At 40.9% G+C, this 19,724-nt stretch overlaps 1 protein-coding gene across 1 annotated transcript in view; it reads right to left on the bottom strand.

The window, feature by feature from the left end:
* Positions 1 to 3,401: 3,401 nt before the first annotated feature.
* enah (ENAH actin regulator) overlaps positions 3,402 to 19,724 on the bottom strand; it is a 129,675-nt gene continuing 113,352 nt past the window's right edge. Inside the window, 9 exon segments of the mRNA XM_038726899.1 lie at positions 3,402 to 7,566; positions 9,264 to 9,321; positions 10,234 to 10,318; positions 13,164 to 13,230; positions 13,488 to 13,539; positions 14,806 to 14,854; positions 15,433 to 15,575; positions 16,167 to 16,501; positions 18,497 to 19,297. Of these exon segments, the coding sequence (XP_038582827.1) occupies positions 7,529 to 7,566; positions 9,264 to 9,321; positions 10,234 to 10,318; positions 13,164 to 13,230; positions 13,488 to 13,539; positions 14,806 to 14,854; positions 15,433 to 15,575; positions 16,167 to 16,501; positions 18,497 to 19,297 (1,628 nt within the window). The 3' untranslated portion in view covers positions 3,402 to 7,528.

Below are 19,724 nucleotides of genomic sequence, written 5' to 3' on the forward strand. Positions count from 1 at the left end.
TCATTGGTTATCGGTGGATTTTAACTGAGTTTGGATTGGTTCTGAGGGAGTCACGACTACTCTGTTTACTGGTGTCAAATTACCGTCAGACAAAATGGTTGAAATCGTCAAAAACACATCTCACATAATAAACATTACTATAATAGAAATATTCATACTGAAATTAACGTAATATTGTAATAAAAATAGTTAAATATGAATGTATTATGTAATAAATGTGTTATTAAAACAGTAAAATTTTAACATATATACAACATATTTCCTACTATATTTATTAATGTGGCCTTCTGTAACAGTGGCAACAATAACCAGAATCCTGGTGAAATTGACTCGAAATTGAAATTTTATCTGTATAGATCCATTCTTACTTTGTATGCCCAAGGCAAACATGTTCCTTTTTTAATCTGTAATAAAAATGACACTAGAGGAAGAAATATAATTTCTATTTTTTCTGCGTGAAAGCTTTCATCCTAATGGTACTGTACTCTTACTGTAATGCTCCTGACTTATTGTTGTCATTCTGTGTTAATCAAGCTCTGGGGGACAGATGTGTTCACATTACATCACTTGATAGAGTCAGTACTGTCACAAGTTGCACTTCTGTTGCACATTTTTCATATGGACTGCATCATTTATCACAGTATATTTATCAAAACATTTACTTAATATGAAGAAAGACACTTGAACATATTTGCATAATAATGCTGCATAGGAAACAATTATCTGTCCTCATTTTTCGGGAATCATCCATCAAAAAGTGAAACTTGAAATCATGAAGTCATCACACTACAAAGAAGTAGGAGCCAATATATCTAATATGTTCCATACTAAAAACCAAAATAATATGCAGATACTAAAGCTTACTGTATGCTGAATTATTATTAATTGAATCATTAGCTCAAATACCATAAAACAGCAGACAACATTAAATTGTTAAAATCCTGTAGCTTTTTAATTGTGTTTGACCTTCATAACATATTTCAGAGTTTAAGTAAGTTATGCAATTTTCTTTAATCTCTTTAGTCATTACCTTACTGTACCTAATTATCATGGATTTATTAAATTGGTTGGCATCAAACTACTTCCACATAGCAAGTGAGCCAAGTCACTCAGACAAGTTCAAATGAGAGTCAGTAACGGCTGCATGGAAGGTCTTATTTGCATAAGCAAATGGTAATAGGAGACCTGACTGTTGTGACACAAAATTCACACCTGCCACTCATACCCAAAGCTCATAAACACCATAAGAGGAAGAATACTGATTTTGAAAATTCAAACTCTCCAATCAATTTACAGCGTTGTGTTTTTTCAGGTTCCTCGTCTTTCTCTCAGCAGCTCAGGGTGTTTTCCTGTCTTAGTGCAGCTTTCGCCACAGCACAGCCCTTCTCTGGCTGCAAGTCAAACCTCAAATGAACTCAAGATGCCATACCTCTCTATGCACCGCCCACAGGAAGTATAAGTGTATGTGTTGTAAAAAGAAGCTGCACAGACACATTTTACAGCCCATAAAATGCAGGAAGTCACCTTTAATCTTAAACACAGATTAGAAGTATTTGTGGCAACTGCAGTTTTTTCAAGTGTCACTCAGGAACCTTTTGAGGTTATTATGAAATATAATATTATGAATGGCTAAGTTGTATTTAGATAATTTGGTTTTGGTTTCTACAACTTTAATACAATCGAACAAAGAGAAATATACATAATTGAATTTTTATTTATTTATTTTTTTAAATACCATATCCACAAACCCAAATGTACAGATTCAAAGCCTATATTCTCATTATTAATCATTAATCAAATCAGTATAGTGATTTAACCCTTCAGATAATAACAGCATTGCAAATGCATTATTTAAATACATACACTGGCTGCTCATGAGTTACTTTAAGACGAGTCGTTTATGAACAGCCAATTGTTATGTTTTTAAAAACAAAAAATGTGCGCACAAAAACACTCCAAAACACCCCTTCTGATGTTTTCCCTCCTCTTTTTCAACAGCTCTCCCCTTTGTTCATCCTGTGATGTCATACATCACTAACGCCAGTGAGTAAGTTTTCTAAGCAGACAACAGAAAAAGCGAGCTGCATTCGACAGACAGATGGAACGGGAAGCTTTTGCAAATACACAAAATTTTGTTGCGCAAGAGGAAAAAATGACCAAACCCTGATTTTACATGTTCAGAAAAAAGAGAAAAGATTTAACTATTAAAGAGCTGTGATGCATCACAGAAGGGGAGGTTCAGTACTAAACCCTCTGAGAATAGTCCTTGTAGCTGAGCACACTGAAAGTGCAACCCACAACTTGACAGTATTGTAGGTTCAAATCTTGTTCTCAGTACTGTCATCCTTTCACTCTCCAGCAACACAGCAGCAGCTCAGCTCGGCTCAGCTCACTGACAGACAGCAGCACAAGAAGGAAGGACTGCAGGCTTAAAGAAAAAAGTTTCTCGCTCTCATTTGCAGTTAGTCTTCCTCTTCCTGTCCTGCACTGCTAAGAGTGAATGTGAGGAAGACATCTTGTAACAATTAATGGGCTGTGAAACAGGGGCTGACCTGGTGGGGGATAAGGCCTACAGGGAACTCAAAGTCTTCATTCACTTAAAGTGAGACAGTGATGCTTTTGAAAGAAGAAATAACACTTCTTAAATTCATAAGCAACAAAACTCATCTTTGTTCACTTCAGTACACCCAGGGGTTTTGCTGCTACAGCCCCACTTATGGTGGCTAATGTTAGCAAACTTTAGATAGACATTGCCGTGTAAGTGATCACTCAGTTCACTGACTCAAAGAGTAACCTAACACTAAATCTACTTTTCTGAGTTATTAAATTACATAGTTTAATTCAATTCTATTTATATAGCACCAAATCACAACAACAGTTATGCTCCGTATAGCGCCTTTCTAGTCTTTTCGACCACTCTTTTACACTACATCTGCATTCACCATTCACACACTGAGCTCAAACGGAAACTAACATTCACACTCACCAGGAGCAATTCGGGGTTCAGTATCTTGCCCAAGGACACTTCGACACGCAACCAGGGGGAGCAAGGGATTGAACCGCTGACCTTCCGATTAACGGCCAACCCGCTCTACCTCCTGAGCCACAGCCGCCCCAGTTATTTAATGTAAAACTCAGATAAAACTGAAGTTATTGCTCTGGGGCCTAAGCACCTCCACAACGCATTCTCTAAAGATATAGTTACCCTGGATGGCATCGCCCTGGCCTCCAGCACCACTGTGAGGAATCTTGGAGTCATCTTTGATCAGGACATGTCGTTTAAGTCTCACATGAAAATGTTGTGTTGATGTTTGATATATATCATAAAAGCCAATAAAAATAAGATTAAAGCTGAAACATCTTGGTCAAGGTTATTAACATTTAAAAAGAAACAAGTCCTAGTCTTGTATTGCAATTTTTATTTAATTTGCTCAAACAAAACAATATGTTAGCATGTAAGAAAAGACTAATTAACATGAGAACAGTATGGTACAATGCAGATGATAAAAGAATTCTGGAAACCCATCTAAGAAACTTGCTTAAGCCAAATTCATTGCAAATATCCCTGCAAATTCAGAAATCCTTTAGCTCCCTCAGCAGAAAACTGGGTTTTTGTGGACAAAGATAAAAGTTCCCATCAGCAACCTGACGTTAACATGGAGCAGACCTCACTGCAGAGGACAAAACGGATTTCCAAGCGCGTAAAGAAAGCTAAGCTGCTGAACACAAGGTCTCTGTGACAGTTAAATGGCATGACACTGTAGCCAGACTCATCTGGCCTTCCAAGCAGGGCTTTAGGTTTAGAAAAATCATCTCAGAGCGAAGATCATCTTTGAACCTATCTAGGCTTCATATCTCAAAGATTTGATTGTACTTCTGAACTTTAAGAAAAGCAACCTAACAACTATATGGAAATAAATCACATTTATGTAAAAAACAAAACAAAAACAAAGAAGATCTTGGTGCAAAGATGTTTTCTCGGTGGGGAACAGTACAGAGGTCATTTAATTCTCCCTTCAAATTGACATGACCATGATGGAAAGAAGAAAGACAAACAAAATGCAAAACAACTGCACATGATCATAACGACAGTCCCCAGATATTATTACTAGTCATCTTTATATCTTTGACATATTAAATGCAACTTCGGAACAAGGCACAAACCACATAGTTTCACAAAGAGATAAACTTTTCTTGATCAAAACATTTCACCCGCCATCATGTCCAAAGGACTGAACATAGACACAGACATCTTCCTTCCATTTTCAACATCTTAACAAAATGACACAAAAAAAGGCGACTTTGTTGAGTGTGATTATGTTTAGCAGGAGCTGAATCCTTTGGTGAGATAGCCACACTGTTGGTCACAGAGGCTTTAAGCAACTGTATGTTGGATTGCTCTGTGGGTTTTTCTCTTAAAGTGCAATCGATGCGGTGTAAACACACTACAGGGAGCGTCTTGGCTGAGTGTTTCCATTTTAAAAAGTGGATGAGAAGATGAGATAACTTCACCAACAGAGACATAGAGCATGAAATCTAAAAAAAGATGCCCAAAACCCCGTCTACACTCCAATCAAAGGGTTATGGCATCTGTATGTCTGAAGCAGAATGAACCCATTCCTTTTTCTCATCACAATATTTTTAACAAGTTTGACCAGATCTAAAGTGAACGAGAGAAGCTGTGGGGAAATTTAATTTTCTCAAATCAGTGATATCCATACAGTCTATGGTGATATCTCATCTTTTATAGCAAAGCTATAACATCCAAGCCCTTGAACACAGTCTTGTTGTATGAGATCCAACAGCCACAGAAGTAAACTAATTAACAAACCTTTCACTGGGATCCCAGGGTACAAGCAGGCCACGGTGTGGCTTAGCTCATTCTGCTAATCATAATTCAAAGGGGCACTCCACCGATTTCACACATGAGAATCAGTTCACTGCCACTCAGCCTTCTATGGTTCTGGAGAAGCTAACCCTAATGATGTCATAGTGATGTCACCAGGGTAATCTCTGCCTATGCTTGGAGACTACATATATTTTGCAGAAATCTAGCATTACAAGCTGGGAGCGTGGAGTCTGAAAGATGTTTACATTTATCAGACAGTGTCCAATGAAAAGATGCTACTGAGTTGAATTATGGGAATTGTAGGACTAAAAGTCGGGATATTTCACCCTTTGCTGATTTGATTTTGACTGTTGCTTTTTCAAAATATGCTTATTGCAAGTCTCTCAACTTAATGGAAGTGCAATACTAAATCACTGGAGTGCCCCTTTAAGTTACAAATACTGTTACTGTTGCAAAGGAGCCAGAACAGTCACATTAAGGATGAACTGTGGTGCACTGTATTGCTTTGGGAGATGTCTGAACCAATGGATGCATGTAACAATCACGACACCACAAAATTCTCACTGTAGATGCTAAATCACAAAGCATCATTTTATAACTTGTTTAGGATAAGCCAAGCTTGTCCTGCAGACCCCACTCTGGGTGGCTGTTAAGCCAGTCATGAGTCATTGATTGTTTTAGGTGAGCTGTCCCTCCCCAGGATCTCATTTAGAAAAAAGGATTGCAGATTTGTTACTTTGACATGTGACCTTGGAGCAACAGCTACAGTATTTGGACATCAGTCTCTCAGCTCACAGCATATCCCTCAAACTCAGCACTGAACTGAAGGAAATGTTGAAACAAAGTGACAGTTCCCTTATCTACCTAAAAACACAGGAAAATACAGTTTCTCATTTTAAGGATTTGACAGCGGCAGGAGAAAAAGGCAAAGAAATAAAGATGAAACAAACACCACTAAGCACTGGTGAAATAGAACATGGCACATTCATGTCCTCACATGGACACCATCTCCTACACACTGGGGTTGTCCTGTGCATGTTTCAAAAGGTATACTTTATAAATGCAGTAAAATAAAAATAAAGGATTAAAAAAACATTTCAGCTCCAATGTGGCTAAAGATACAGTATCCTTGGATTTTATAGAAAAAAATAAAAAAGGAGTTTTGTGATTTAGAAACGATGTTATTCCATGAAATCATGTCTTACAGTGTTGCTCTGATATTCTTTCATGTCAGCCTTCAGTTTCACAGAAGATCTGCGATGAAGTTGACAAGAGGTGGAGTCACACAGAAAAATTGTCCAACAGGGGCTCGGGACGGCCAAAAAGGACAGACACTGAAAAATGTTTGGTGGTGTTGGGATCGGGGCAGGTGGGCCTTAAAATAGATGCTACACTTATTGCTTGTAATAAAACGAGTGACATTTAATGCACTTTCGTGGCAGACTTGTGACCCTCACCGTATAAAGAAAACTACCGTACATGTGTACACCAAACGCAGTACCTAAATATGACGAACATGACAGAGACTGAGAGAGAAAATGGGGAGAGAGTCTTTAAATCAAAATGTACCAGAAGGAAAATTCAGTTCTATCTACACGTCGGGCCATGGTCAACGAGCATGACGGGTATTAGCAAATCAGCACTTGTTGTTGACAGATAAAGTTTGGTAGAGAGCTACGGTGGCTGCTGTCTGGCAGGCAGCAACCCTCCACGTCTCGTCCACCTGAAACTCAACAGTATCAACAAAGGAAACAGTAAAATTTCTCCGCAGAGCGCTCACTCCAGAAGGGAAACAACACATCTGGTTATGATTCCACAGACGAGAGAGCATCCTGTTTAAAGACTGGATTATTGAGCTACTTGATATGGCCATAGATCTACATGGAAACAGACTTAGACTGGTTGATAGATACTTTTTTTTTTCTAAATAACTTTTTCTCTCTTTTGTACATATTCAGGTTAAAATAGTATTTGAGGAAGACAAGCTTTACAGTGTCCTGCAGTGGTGGACCTCACCAGAGACTGTCAGTCCCCCATACACACTCACACACACCCACACATGCACGCACGCTACCCCTATGGCATTATGGGAAAAAAAGTTTAGTTTCCATACCCACCTTCTTCCTGTCTCCAAACTCTCCTAATAAAACGTGCCTTTTGATAGGAAATCACGAGAGTTCTGATTCTTAGCCTCAACAACGCTGTTCACTTATGCGCCAATGGTTAATACAGTATCATCGAAGAGTTCAAGATTGTTTTTTAAAATGTTTTTTTTTCTTGTTATTATAGGACAAAGAGAGAGATATAATCTTTGCATAAAGACATTCGCTTCTCTTTCAGACCGTGCACTGTCCTCCAGGATGCGATGCCCTCAGCGGGAGGAGGGGGTGGGGCAGGGAGCCAGCCAGAAACATGAGCCTTCATAGAATGGATTCTGAGAGTCACAGCTATCCGAGTTACAACACTCCCAACACCACCCTGTCCATTGTTGTTCTGTCCGACGCTGCTCGGCCCCAAATTATCTTCTCTCTCAGTATTAAAATGAGTATTGTCATCATCACCGTCTCCATCATTTTGTTGATTTTATTTTCCGCTGCTGTATTGTCACGTCTTAAATTGACTGTGGTTGTCTGTCGGGTCATGTGGATGTAGATGTTCTGAAGAGGGAGTTTAGATCCTCTATGCTGTGCTGGACTTGCCCAGCTCCTCCCTGATTGCTAGGGACACAAAGATAAAGATAGACAGACGCATGTGAGAAACACAGAGTTATTTTTGACCTGAGCTCAACTTTACTTGTGAAGAGGGTTCTATGTTGGTCCAACCTTTTTTTGGAGGGCTGTTGCAGCAATGTGTGGTGTATATTAAGCTACCAAAACTTAAAATAATGTAATGCCTGTGAAATCCATAATATTGAGCGTAGCTTAATAATAGTGCATGATATCTGGGAACACGGCGACATCGCTAAAAATAAGAAAGATGGTACAGGAAACACGACCGGTCACATGATCAGATTATAAATAAAACACCCATGTTAGCCAGAGTAACATGGAAGAAAAAACAAAGGCGAAACGAACAAAGTATTACCAAACCACACGCAACTACAGTCTTCCTGTGCAATGATTATTTCTAACATTTCGTGTGCACTCACTTTCAGCTTTACCTCAAACTAATGTGGTTTAGATCATCTGGCTATACTGCTGGCTTGTTAAAAACCTGTCTGGTTGTATGACCGCTTGTGTTCGTTGCCCTGTGTTTTTGCCATGTTCCCAGATCTCAGCAATTACTTTGGTAAGTACAATACTTCTGCCCAAGTTGTAATAACCCACGTACTTCACTTACTTGTTACTGATATTCAAGGCCCAATTAATCCACTAGTGGGCCCCGGGGCACAACGTGAGCAGTGAGTCCTATTAAGCATGGCATTAATTAAATGAAGTTAATTAAATGAAAATCTATTTTAAAAACGTGGTAGGCAATTTATTTTAGAGGTATATTTTGTTGTTTTAGTAGAGATTCTCTTTACATGCTGACAGAAACCAATAAATAAATTGCTCTTACTCAAAAATATGTGTGTGACTGGCTGGCCTCACTGCCCGTCTACCTGCGCACTCACTGTAAATGAACATGTGTTTAGCGGGAGTGTTTCTGGATGGAGGCCTGTAAGGAGGGGGTGGGATTTTTTCGGTTTGATACTTTCAAAATCTAGCTGTCTCTTGATAGTTCTCCAACGTTGCCTAGCCCAGCTTTAAGTATATGCACCTCATAAGCCTTTCATTAATTGGAATATTGAAGGTATTAAAACTACATTTTGACACAGGGTCTAAAAATTACACAAAAACATTAGGTAAAAATCAGAAAGACACCCTAAGACTCTATTTCAGTTCATATTATTGATATCAATAAGGCCTGAGTTCTAGTGGCACTCACACCCTCCAAAAAGGTTGGACCAGCATAGGACTGTCCTTCCCCCAGTTCAATAGGTTCAGTTCGGGCTACTGCGCTGAATGCAGATAGCTGCAGTAAACTCTCAGGCAGCTTGTCTGCAACAAAGTATAAGTGCTGCAGCTTGCTGAGAAGCAATAAGCTATGAGTCAAAATAGTATTGTACCTTTGATGTAAACAAATGAATTACTGTGTTTCAGTGAACAGAGTATTTTCTTTCACTTCCTGTCTTCAGCCAGCATTTCAGGTTAAACATAATAAAGCCCTAATATATAATATATAAATCTAAGTTATCTAAAACAATGCCCAGTGGAAGGAAGGAAAGCAAGAAAAGAAGAAGAGTGCTCAATTGCTTTGTTTAGTGTTTGATGTATAGATTCACTACTTGAGAGATGTCTGACAGGTTTGGAGTCTCTCTGCCGGATGGCTTGAGTGTGTGTAAATAGAGAGCATAGGCTGCAATGATAATTACCATCAATGAGCTCTTCTTTTAGCTTTGACAGCTCCTTCCTCATCTCATCCAGAATGTCCTTAAAAAAAAGAAACAAAACAAAGTCACCTTTCCATACAACATGATCAATTTCAGGCCTCAGAGAAGAGACAAACCAGTCTCCTGCCACCTACTCATTTCTACTGTCAACTCCCCTTGGAAAGTCACATGACATTAAGAAGAGATGCTAACTATTTCCTTTGGTTTTTGAATTTAGTTAGGTGAAGGCCCTGCCAACTGGCAAAGGGAGATTCTTTGTCTTCTTTACAAAGCAGCTAATAACTTAGTGGCAGCAAGACGTAACAAAACTGATTATCGGTTATACTCTTTTGCCTCCAATTCACACTTAATGAGAAGCCAATAATGAAAGTGAGTATAGTAGTGGGTTTGTAGGGTGTCATCTGTCTCCCAGTCCCACTGTTGTGACCAGTTGTAGTGACAGATAGACAGGACACTGAGAGACTCTGTACTTATCTAACAGGCTCATTCACAGAGGTCAGAGGGAGGAGCTGCCTTAATATATGACGGATCACCGCACACACCCACACTTTAGATATAGTTAAACTTGTCACAGGGCTGCATAACTAGTTATAAAAAACAGAACAAAAACCACTTGAACAATAAAAATCCCTGTGTAAGAACAGGTTATGCTGGACCAAAAAAGACATCTAACCTTAATATCTATATATTGTTTAACATTTTTGTATGATTTATAATATGCAGGTCATTACGATTTTTGTATTACAGACCAATATGAACTCAATATCTTGAAACAGAATTACAAGTAAAACTCATATAATGCAGGTATTTGTGCCATACAGAAAGTTGTTTATTACTGAGGAAGAGATTTTGTCGCATAAACAGGAAGTATAACGTCGCACCTATAATGTACTGTGATGAAATAAAAATTCACCTTAAAATTTGTGAAAAGGTGATCCAAGTGTTCACTTACCTGTTTCAATCTGTCATAGTCAACAGCATCTGTTGGCACACCGTTGGCACTTAAGGATGCAGTAGGTGTAGGAGTGGATTTAGGTCTGTGAGGAGAGACAAGGAAGAGAAAATAAAGTCAGTGTAAGAGGAGAACAAAGAGGAGCCAGGAATGAGGTGAACAAACAGGATGCTCAAACACTGGTTGCTACATTGTTATCATGTATATCAAATAAATACACATTTGGGATCTAGTAAGACCACTCAAACAGCATCTGACTTCATACTAGCACATAAAATAGTACTAACCTGTGCAAACATCATAAAACAGACTGCTTGCAAACTTTCACTGGATCTTATCTGATGGACAACAGAATATGAGACACACCGTGCATCTAGCAAGAATGTGACTTGCAAAAATATTTCCATTATCTGGCTATTAATATTTTCACAGCCTGATCAATTTTCTGTTCAAGTCAATATACTGTCTAATGTAAAGCCATATGATTTCAACATCTGCTGCTGTAAACCCTTAACAGGAAAATCAACCTAACTTTTTTGTTGCTGTGGAATCTGATGGCAAAAACCTGTCGAAAGTATATATTTGTTCAGTAGAATAGTTTGAAATAAAATGTGCTCATTAAGGGACTGCTGCCCAATCTGCACTTAGGAACCAAATCCTGGTCATGCGCACACATTTGGCCATGAACCTAGACATGCATGTAAACACACAAGAGCAAACACACACAAAGGTCTCATCAATCTATGAAACTTAATAAGGGAGTTTGGATCTCTCCAATTATTTTGAAGATTCCATACATCCTCTTCCCCGTGTCAAGTAAGGACCCTATAGTGCAATGTCTGTGTGTAATTTATTCCAAATGCTTCTCAGAAAAGCGATACGCCAGGAGGATGCCAGCAATAGCGGAAAGACCTTGTATGTGCAGCTACACTGAGCGAATCATCAGGGGGAAATTTCACAGAGCAGCCTATCACTTTCAAGACAGGAAGTGTGACAGGAAGGAGAAGTGAATGAAAAGGAAATGAGCTCTGCAGCGGGTCATTTAGTAGCTATGGGTAGGAAATACTGTATGGAAATGAAGTTTGTGGTCCTTGAGATTTATATTTCAGAATGTTTAAAGATAATATCTGTAAAGCAGGACAGAAGACACAGAGGAGTTGAGAACTAACATCAGTCACAGCTGCAGTTTACACTCAGTCCAACATACTTTTTGTACAATGTTAATAACTTTTACAATATTCAGACTGGGAAACATTATACTGATATATTTGTTCAGTCTGATGTTTATCTCAAAGTTTTAATTTGATAGTCAGCTACATTAAAAGGAATGTTTTCTTTATCAATTAAACTGCAGTTTGGCACATTGTCATGACTGCTGCTTGTTGCTTTTATCTGGAATTTCAAGCTGAACACGTGATTTAATCCATATCATAAGGAGCTTACACAACTGTAAATATAAAACCATGTGCAGCACTATGAGTTCATGCACTTTAACAAGTCCCAGTGTGCTCAGCTCTCTGTGGGTCCCATACTAGATTCACTCTTAATAAGCTGCAATCAAAACGGCCCATCTGGTCTCCTCTCTTGTGCATGTGCGTGCACACACATACGCTTACACACACAGCGGGGCCTTATCTGTGAGTGCCTGCTGGATCTGCTCTGGCTCTATAATGATAATACAGTGCCAAGTCTACTCTGCACTGGGCGGACACTCATTTTTGTGTCTGTGTGTATGATAGGGTGGTTGTACAGTATGTGAAGTACACATATGGATTTTCTTGTTTTAAAGACAAAAACTTCAAACGTTTCGAGGACAGCGGGGAGAGCAGCATGCAAAAACTAGGACTAGATTAAGTTAGAAATCCATCATACAGACACGAACTGGTTTAGAAACACATCACACAGCAGACGAACAGAGCTGGCCCCTGCAGGTCGGTCAGGTTGGAAAAGACAACACAGGGTTCATTCCAAACGTTTCATCCAAGCATTTGAAAGTAGCCCCTCTCCAACAAAACCACGTCCATCACAGCAAAACTTGATGAAAAAAAGTAGATTGTTTTAAAGAAAGGGGTTTCTCAAACTCAACAGGGCCTTTTGTCTCTACCTGTTGGAGGAATCTGCTCCCATGGGATTTCTCCACGGAGACTCTCGTCTGTGTGAGCAGCAGAGACACTGACTTTACAAATTACAGCTTAGTATCTATCTGCGCATGTCCCCAGCCTGATGAGAAGGCTTTGGGTCAGGGCTGTTCATAATGCCCATTTAGCAGGCTATTATACGCTAACTTTCTCACTTCCTCTGGATTTAATCTAAAATAGAAAAGAATACCACCAAACCTCTAACACGGTTTTAATCCACAGTTAAATCTAAAGTATCTTTTAGTGGTCTTAACTAATCACTACAGTGTGACCTGGAGGTAAAAGTATTATCAGCCACTATTTGGCAACGCAGATAAGTGGCATCGTGAGGCTCTGACTGCACTTACTGTACTCCTGTTTACTTTAAATTGCTGGTAGTGACGCATTCATCCAACCAAACCAGCAGTCTTGATAACTGCTTAGCTAAAGTTGGTACAGCCTATTCTTCTTCATTCGCACACAGACATCAGCTTCAAGTTGGGTGTCTAACGTACATCCAGTGTGCACATTAAGGCGACATAAGCTTTAGTGATGTTAGCCAGTGCTCAATAGCTCAGCAGTGCATCATGCTGAAGCTAACTGATGCTAATGCTTTTATATGCCCCTATGGTCTCTTTCACTGTTGTACAGTGGTATTGCTGTTAGCATTCAGATGGGCAAAAATATTACAACATTCTTTTACTTCTGAGCCATTTCAGGATAGAAAATGTACTTTAAGTGCAACAATACACAACAAATGACACAGTGTAAGAGAAACTATTTGTTCAACAGAGAAGAGGTGAGATACTGTACCTTCCGATAACTGGAGATTTGCTACCGTTCATGGTGTTTGTTCTTTCCCATGGCTTCCTCGGCATGTCTGGAGAAGAACAAAACAAAAACACAGCAGGAATATGAAAATTAAACTCCTCTTATGATATGCAGTTCAGCTAATCGTTAAAGCAAAATTATCCTGTATCATCATAAAAAACAACTATAAAGTTCTAATAACTATAAAACAGCACATTTGCATGAAAACTAGACAATGCTAACTTGAATCCTCGTCGCCTGTGGGAGGAAGATGCATATTAATTCCTGTTGTTGCTCCCCCACTCTTCAGATTGCTAGTTCACTCACCTGGTGTGCTACAGGCTGACACTTTGGGGGTTGTGTTTATCTCACCCTCCTCCTGTTTGACAGATAGACAAAGTTCAAAAGGTCAAAAATGAGTCACACTCAGACCTAATCCAATCAAATTTTGGTTTTAAAACTGAGACCTTTTGCTACGTTTGTACCACCCGCCCAGACTAAAACGGCAAAAAAGACCTAAAAGGGAGAAGTTTGAAAACGCTGCCAACCCCGTTTTTCCTTTTGAAACTCTGGAGAGCGTTTTAGTGAAGACGGGAAAAAATGGAGGACTTTAGAAATGATGACCCAGACGCTCACGTTTGGCTCTCTGATTGGGTCTCATAAGTCATGCAAAGTAGAAACACGATGCTACTGACAGAGTTTTTGAGTTGGTATTTTTATTGAAATATTTTGTACCATGCAAATAATACTTACAGCCTACACTTTTAACTCCTGTGTTACATTCAGTAACAGTCCCAGTTCGATATTGGCCCATGCAAAATAAAATCTGGTGTGGTTCTACGTCTGTAGTAGCCTACTTTCTTCTTGTGTTTGTCTTTAATTTGTTTGTGACCACGCTTCAGTTTTTTCCCATACTTAAAAGTTTACTTTGGTTTCTTTAATCATTAAGATATGATCAGCAAAACTCAACAATTCATACAGATGTTTCACATTAAAAGCTATGAAAAAGGAGAGTTTATAACCTTTGAACAGCTGGAAAACTTTTAATGTGAAACATCTGTGCAGGAAGTGTGGGTTTCATTGACATCTAATCTAACTATAAAGGAAGGAATCTCACTATATTAGTCTGTCCTTCGATTTTCTCAACATTCATCCGACCAACTTCACACTTCACACAAATTTGGTGCAATTTGGCCGTGGTGGTGGCACTATAACAACAAACTTGACGTTTTGGCCTGTAATTTAGAACCGCAAGTCTCAGAAAAAAACCCAAGAAAGCAACAAATCAGACTGCTCTGAACGGGTACGAGTTCTGAACGGCCACGCCCCAGACAGGTACTGCACTAATACATCACAAATAAAGGCAAAAGCCTGTTCCAAATAAAGGCCTGGTTTTCTCTGCAGTTCAGGAACATATTTCAGACTATGTTATATAGACGTAGTGATTACAGACTGGAATGTGTTGTGCGACATCCACACAGACTTTCACACTGAGTGATTGAGGACTCATTTTACACAGGAATGTAGTGAATGTAGAACACCCTGTACAGCCTGGACACACTGAGGAAACCATGTGTGTTATCACACAGAGGAGCTACTGTGTTATTCAGCAGTGAGAAGACAGAGCAGCTCTGATGATACTTACTGATCTCTGGTCAGGTTCAGGTGACGAGCCCTTCTCTGCAATTCTTCTCCTGTAAGGCACAAAGCCCAGGTACAGTTTAATGTTGACTAATAGCAAGTTACAACTCAAACCACTTCTTTCTTAACTCAAGGTTTTGAGTAAAACCTGGAATTCAGATCTACATTAATTCTATAATTAAGTATATTTATCATTTATTTGACTTTAGATACAGTCAAACGAGGATTTTACCACAAATCACCTCAGAATTTTGCACACTACTGGGAGACTGGGAACCTATGGTGACCAACATTGTGATCAGTTGAACAACATGTAACATATACTGCATACCAGCTGGAGCAGACTTTGTCAGTTCATCGTAACTGAGTACCTAATTGTTGTTCTCCTCAACGTCAACAGTGGCTATATTCTACCATTTCCAGTACATTGCTGTATTTTTAAATGTAATTATTTATATTACTTCTGCAAATACACGCATGTAACGTAGCTGTAATAAGAAGAAAAAAGTAAGGACTAATAGGATCTAATGGGTATTGGAACCAAAGAATGTTTATTAAAACAAGATCTGGGAGAAACAGAAAGTAGCTTGACATATACTGAAGCTAACAATAATATGTGATGTGACTCTACCTCCTGGCCAATAGGGCGCTCATCTCCTCCATAAGCCCTCCTCCTCCAGGCAGAGGGCCATTGCCTCTGGCTTCAGATTTGGCCCCGGCGGCCCCTCCTGCCCCCAATATGGCTGCTGCCAGAGCTGCCCCTGCGTCATCACTCTGAAGGGATACAAGGAACATCTCTTGTGAAACACAAATGTTCTTTACAGGAGGAAGTATTAACACTATTTTGAGAATTATACAAGAATTGAAAACATGTTATTGGTCTTTTTTTATGTTTGTATCATATCAGAGAAACTATAAATACTGAAAAACGCAGAAATGTCACATTTCTTGTTAATTTCTGTATTTCATCATGTTATAAACACAAGCAGACATGCAGTGATTTTGCAGGAAGGCTGTCAGCACTACATGTAAACCTCTGAGTCTGAGAGGTGACAGATGGTGACTGTGTGTGTTTGATCATGCGTGAACGTGGATTGTGTGTTTGGACACTGATTCTGTGTGATTTTGTAAGAATATAATGTGTGAGGGCTTTGTATCAACAGTGTTTCTGTTGATCTTGTTGTTCTGAAACAAAGAAAGAGAGAAAATAGGTGTGTGTGTGTGTGTGTGTGTGTGGGGGGGGCATTTAATCACCTTAATAATGCTTTAATGAACTATAACTTGAATAGTACAGAAATGACGTATATGAGTATAGAAATGGAATGTCAAGCCTTCTATTGATCAAATAACTTATCAAGTGCTCACCCTTGGCACTTTGCGCAGCTTGGCTCCGGCGAGGGCAGCGGCCAGACCTGAGAGGGGGCGGTCCTCCGCAGGAGAGAACAGTCCGGCGGGAAGGGGGGGTGCCGGGGGAGGGGGTGGGGCTCCGGGAGGAGGAGGTGGACCTGGTGGAGGAGGGGGGGTCCCGCCTGGAGTCAGTGCAGGAGGGAGTGGAGGAGGTGGGGGTGGGGGAGGGTGGCCGGCTGGGGTGGTTGGGGTGACGGCCGGGGTGGCGGCCGCAGAGGTCACAGTGGAGCCGGGTGGCAGGGGTGGAGGTGGGGGAGGGGTGGGAGTGGTCAGCCCCGGGGTCTGCACCACATCTGATGGGGGGAGGGGTTAGAGGGTAGAGGATGGGCAAAGACACAGGGTAGTGACATTTTATTCAAACTGTCTTTTTTTAGGACACCAATACAGAGCAAAAACCTGTTGATCTCAGGCTCAGTTAGACCGTAATAAATTCCTTTAATAATACGTCTTAAATCTGACACGGCGTCTGCCTGTTCACTGTAAATTTCTGTTGAGGAAAGTGTTCTTAGACTGGAAGCAGAATAATCAATGATTGTGAAACAACTTCCCATTTTTATATAGAATTCACTTCAGCATAAATGATAAAGGAAAATAATGCACATTTCATATTTCCATCCCCTCCCTGTCAAATGCTCTTCTGCCTTACATCACTGTGATACTGCAGCATTTGACAAACCTGCAAAAAATGACAGAGCAGCACTGAACAATGTTTCAGCCTGAATAAGACTTCATTGCCTAATCCTATCTAGATAGGTATACAATAAAAGGAGCAGAGACAAAGCAATCAACACTGAGCACTAAATGAAACACAGTTTTCTGTGTCTAATAATGACACATTCAAAATAACACATAACGACCAAAAGGACCATTAAGGCAGGAATTTAGGCAGCAGTTGTATTTAGGTCAATGCCATAGTCAAAAATATATATATCTACAAAATAAATATGAAGTAGAAAGTAGTGGTAAGATGATTACTTTACTGATGATTAGAAGTATCAGAATTGTGTACTCCCAGTACTCATCACAGACCTAAGATCAATAATCTATTATGGAATGTGAACTAACTGAGCCATGATCAATATTTAACCAGCAGTCTAGTCTCTTCCAGCCAATCAGTTTAAAGATCTCTGAGGTCAAAGGTCATAAGACCATCCTTTGGCTAAAAAGAGAAATGCCATTGGATAAAGGTCAGTGGAGCAGTGGTTTTAAGGTTAATTTGCTTTTTAAAATAAAAAGCTATCTTTGCATTTATATGCAAATAGTCCAATGAAAGACAACAGAGCTCATTATTATCATTATTATTATTATTATTATTATTATTAAATCATCATAAACTGAGACAGAAGGCTAACAAAATGGATATTTCAAATGAAATGTTTGTTTATGTTTCCAAATTTAGTGATACAATAAATCCGGATGCAGGAGTGCATTTCATATTGCAAATGTACAATTACCAAGAGCAGAAATTCTTAAACTAAGGGTTTTCATGGCAGGCCAACATATCTCTCTTCTCTTTAAGACCAATGTATTATTTTATTTCTGTATGAATGAAATTTGCGATAAATCAATTGCAGTACTATAGAACAAGTACATGGGAATGAGAGTTTGATTTGGATAGAACACTCACAGATCCTCTGGCAATGTCTTACACAGATTGAGCATCCTGCAGTGGAATAAGTTTGACTGACTGCACACAGTGAACAGTCGAATGAGGGAAACAAATGGCTAAATGATAATATTAGCACAGAGGTGGAAAAAATGCTGACGAAAAATTGGCTAAAGAAAATACAAAAACAACAACCAAGAGATGAGAAAGACAGCGGTTGTGTGCAGACTTGAATCACCAATCTAACTCAACGTAGTAACATAACTATGGCATAGACAGACATGCCCTGCTGACAGACCAGACATGTTTCATAAACAGTCAGACAGCCAGAACTTTAAGCAGCAAGCACATGGACGTACATGCAGTTTATGAGACTGACAAAGAAGTTAAACAGGCCTGAGCAACAGCGACTACTACGCCAGGTGATCCCACAACAGTCACCATGGTAGCTGTTTTAATGTTGAGTCAGGTAACGGCCAGAACCGACACTTTGCTCAAAAGAACAGTAAAACTCCTCTGATCTCAGCCTGTATTATAGGACTCACTTTGTGCTGTGGCCAGATCAGTAGCACAGTAACAGATCCAACAGTGTTCAACAGCCCCTCTGTTAGTGTGTGAGTCAAAGACAGAGGGGAGAGAGGCAGTGAGAAAGAGAGACAAGAGTCCAGACTGGAGGCCTTACCCTGGGACTGGGGTTGACAGGAGGAGCCCCACTGTGGCGGGTGGGGCTCTGGGCCTGTAGCTGTGTCCGGCTCCCCGGGCCCCGACAGGCCCAGGCCCACGGGGAGGGAGAGGTGCTCAGCAGAGGCAGAGGTGGTGGCGGCGGCTGCAGCAGTAGGGGGTGCTGTGGAGGGAGAGGGCACACCAGGAGCCTGGGATGAGGAGGGGGGAGACGAGACGGAGGAGGAAGACGGAGGAAGAGCTATGGGGGAGGGCAGAGGGGGCGGGGTAGGTGGGGGTGGTGGGGTGGGGCAGGCGATGCCGATAGGGGTGTGGCTGTGCGGGATGGTCACCGGAGAAGGTGCCGGGAACATTGGCGGGCCGTTGGAGGCCGGCGAGGGGGGCTTCTGGGTGAGAGGAGAAGGTGCTGCGATTGGGATGAGCGGCCGTGGACCTGCAGCCTTCCCTGGGGGGCTGCTTATCATGACAGGGGGTGAGGGGGGCAGGGGAGTGAAGTTGCACGCTGACCACACCACAGACTTGGGTGGAGGAGGTGGTACCGGGGCGGGGACTGGAGCAGGGGGCGGGGCTTGGGGAAAGGCTTGCTGTCGTCTCGGGACCGTGGCGTAGTGAGGCAAGACTGGATGAAAGGCAGAACCGAGCGAGGTGGCGAATCGCGAGGCTGAATGCCTTAGAGGTGGGGTTGGGGGAGTGGTGGAGGAGCCCAACGGCGTAGGGTAGGTGGGGGTGGATGAAGGTACAGGTGTGGAGGATGTCCTGGTGCACTCCTGAGGCGTGGGAGTGTACAGGGTGCTTTCGAAGGCTGAATGCACACCACGCCAATGGACAAACCACAGGACAGGACAGGACAGAAGGGAAGGAGTGACGTAAGGAAGGAAAGAAGGCATGGAGGAAGCAGCCATCGTGCACACAGGAGGGAAAGACAGCAGGTCAGGAAAGAGAGAAGGAAGGAGGGAGGGAGGAAAAAGAGAACGGGGCAGATGAAGCAGGAAAAACCAGCACATAGCTATACCATTTTTTAATTCAAGGGTGTGTGTATTTCTTGGACTGAGGTGGTGCTACTATGTTAGTGGAAAGGCGTTAGCATTGTGGACGGAGCCAGAGACACAAAGCTTTCAAAGTGTTGTTCGCAAGAGCAGTGAGGAAATCAAACAGCCTGAGAAGGAAAATTCAGAGGAGCAACAGTTTACCATGTAGCACACGGCTATAGAATAGTAACTAAGTAGATC

This window comes from Micropterus salmoides, unplaced genomic scaffold (assembly GCF_014851395.1).
Source record: "Micropterus salmoides isolate LMB-PRFRI ecotype aquatic unplaced genomic scaffold, ASM1485139v1 Ms_hic_scaffold_18, whole genome shotgun sequence".
NCBI classification, from domain to species: domain Eukaryota; kingdom Metazoa; phylum Chordata; class Actinopteri; order Centrarchiformes; family Centrarchidae; genus Micropterus; species Micropterus salmoides.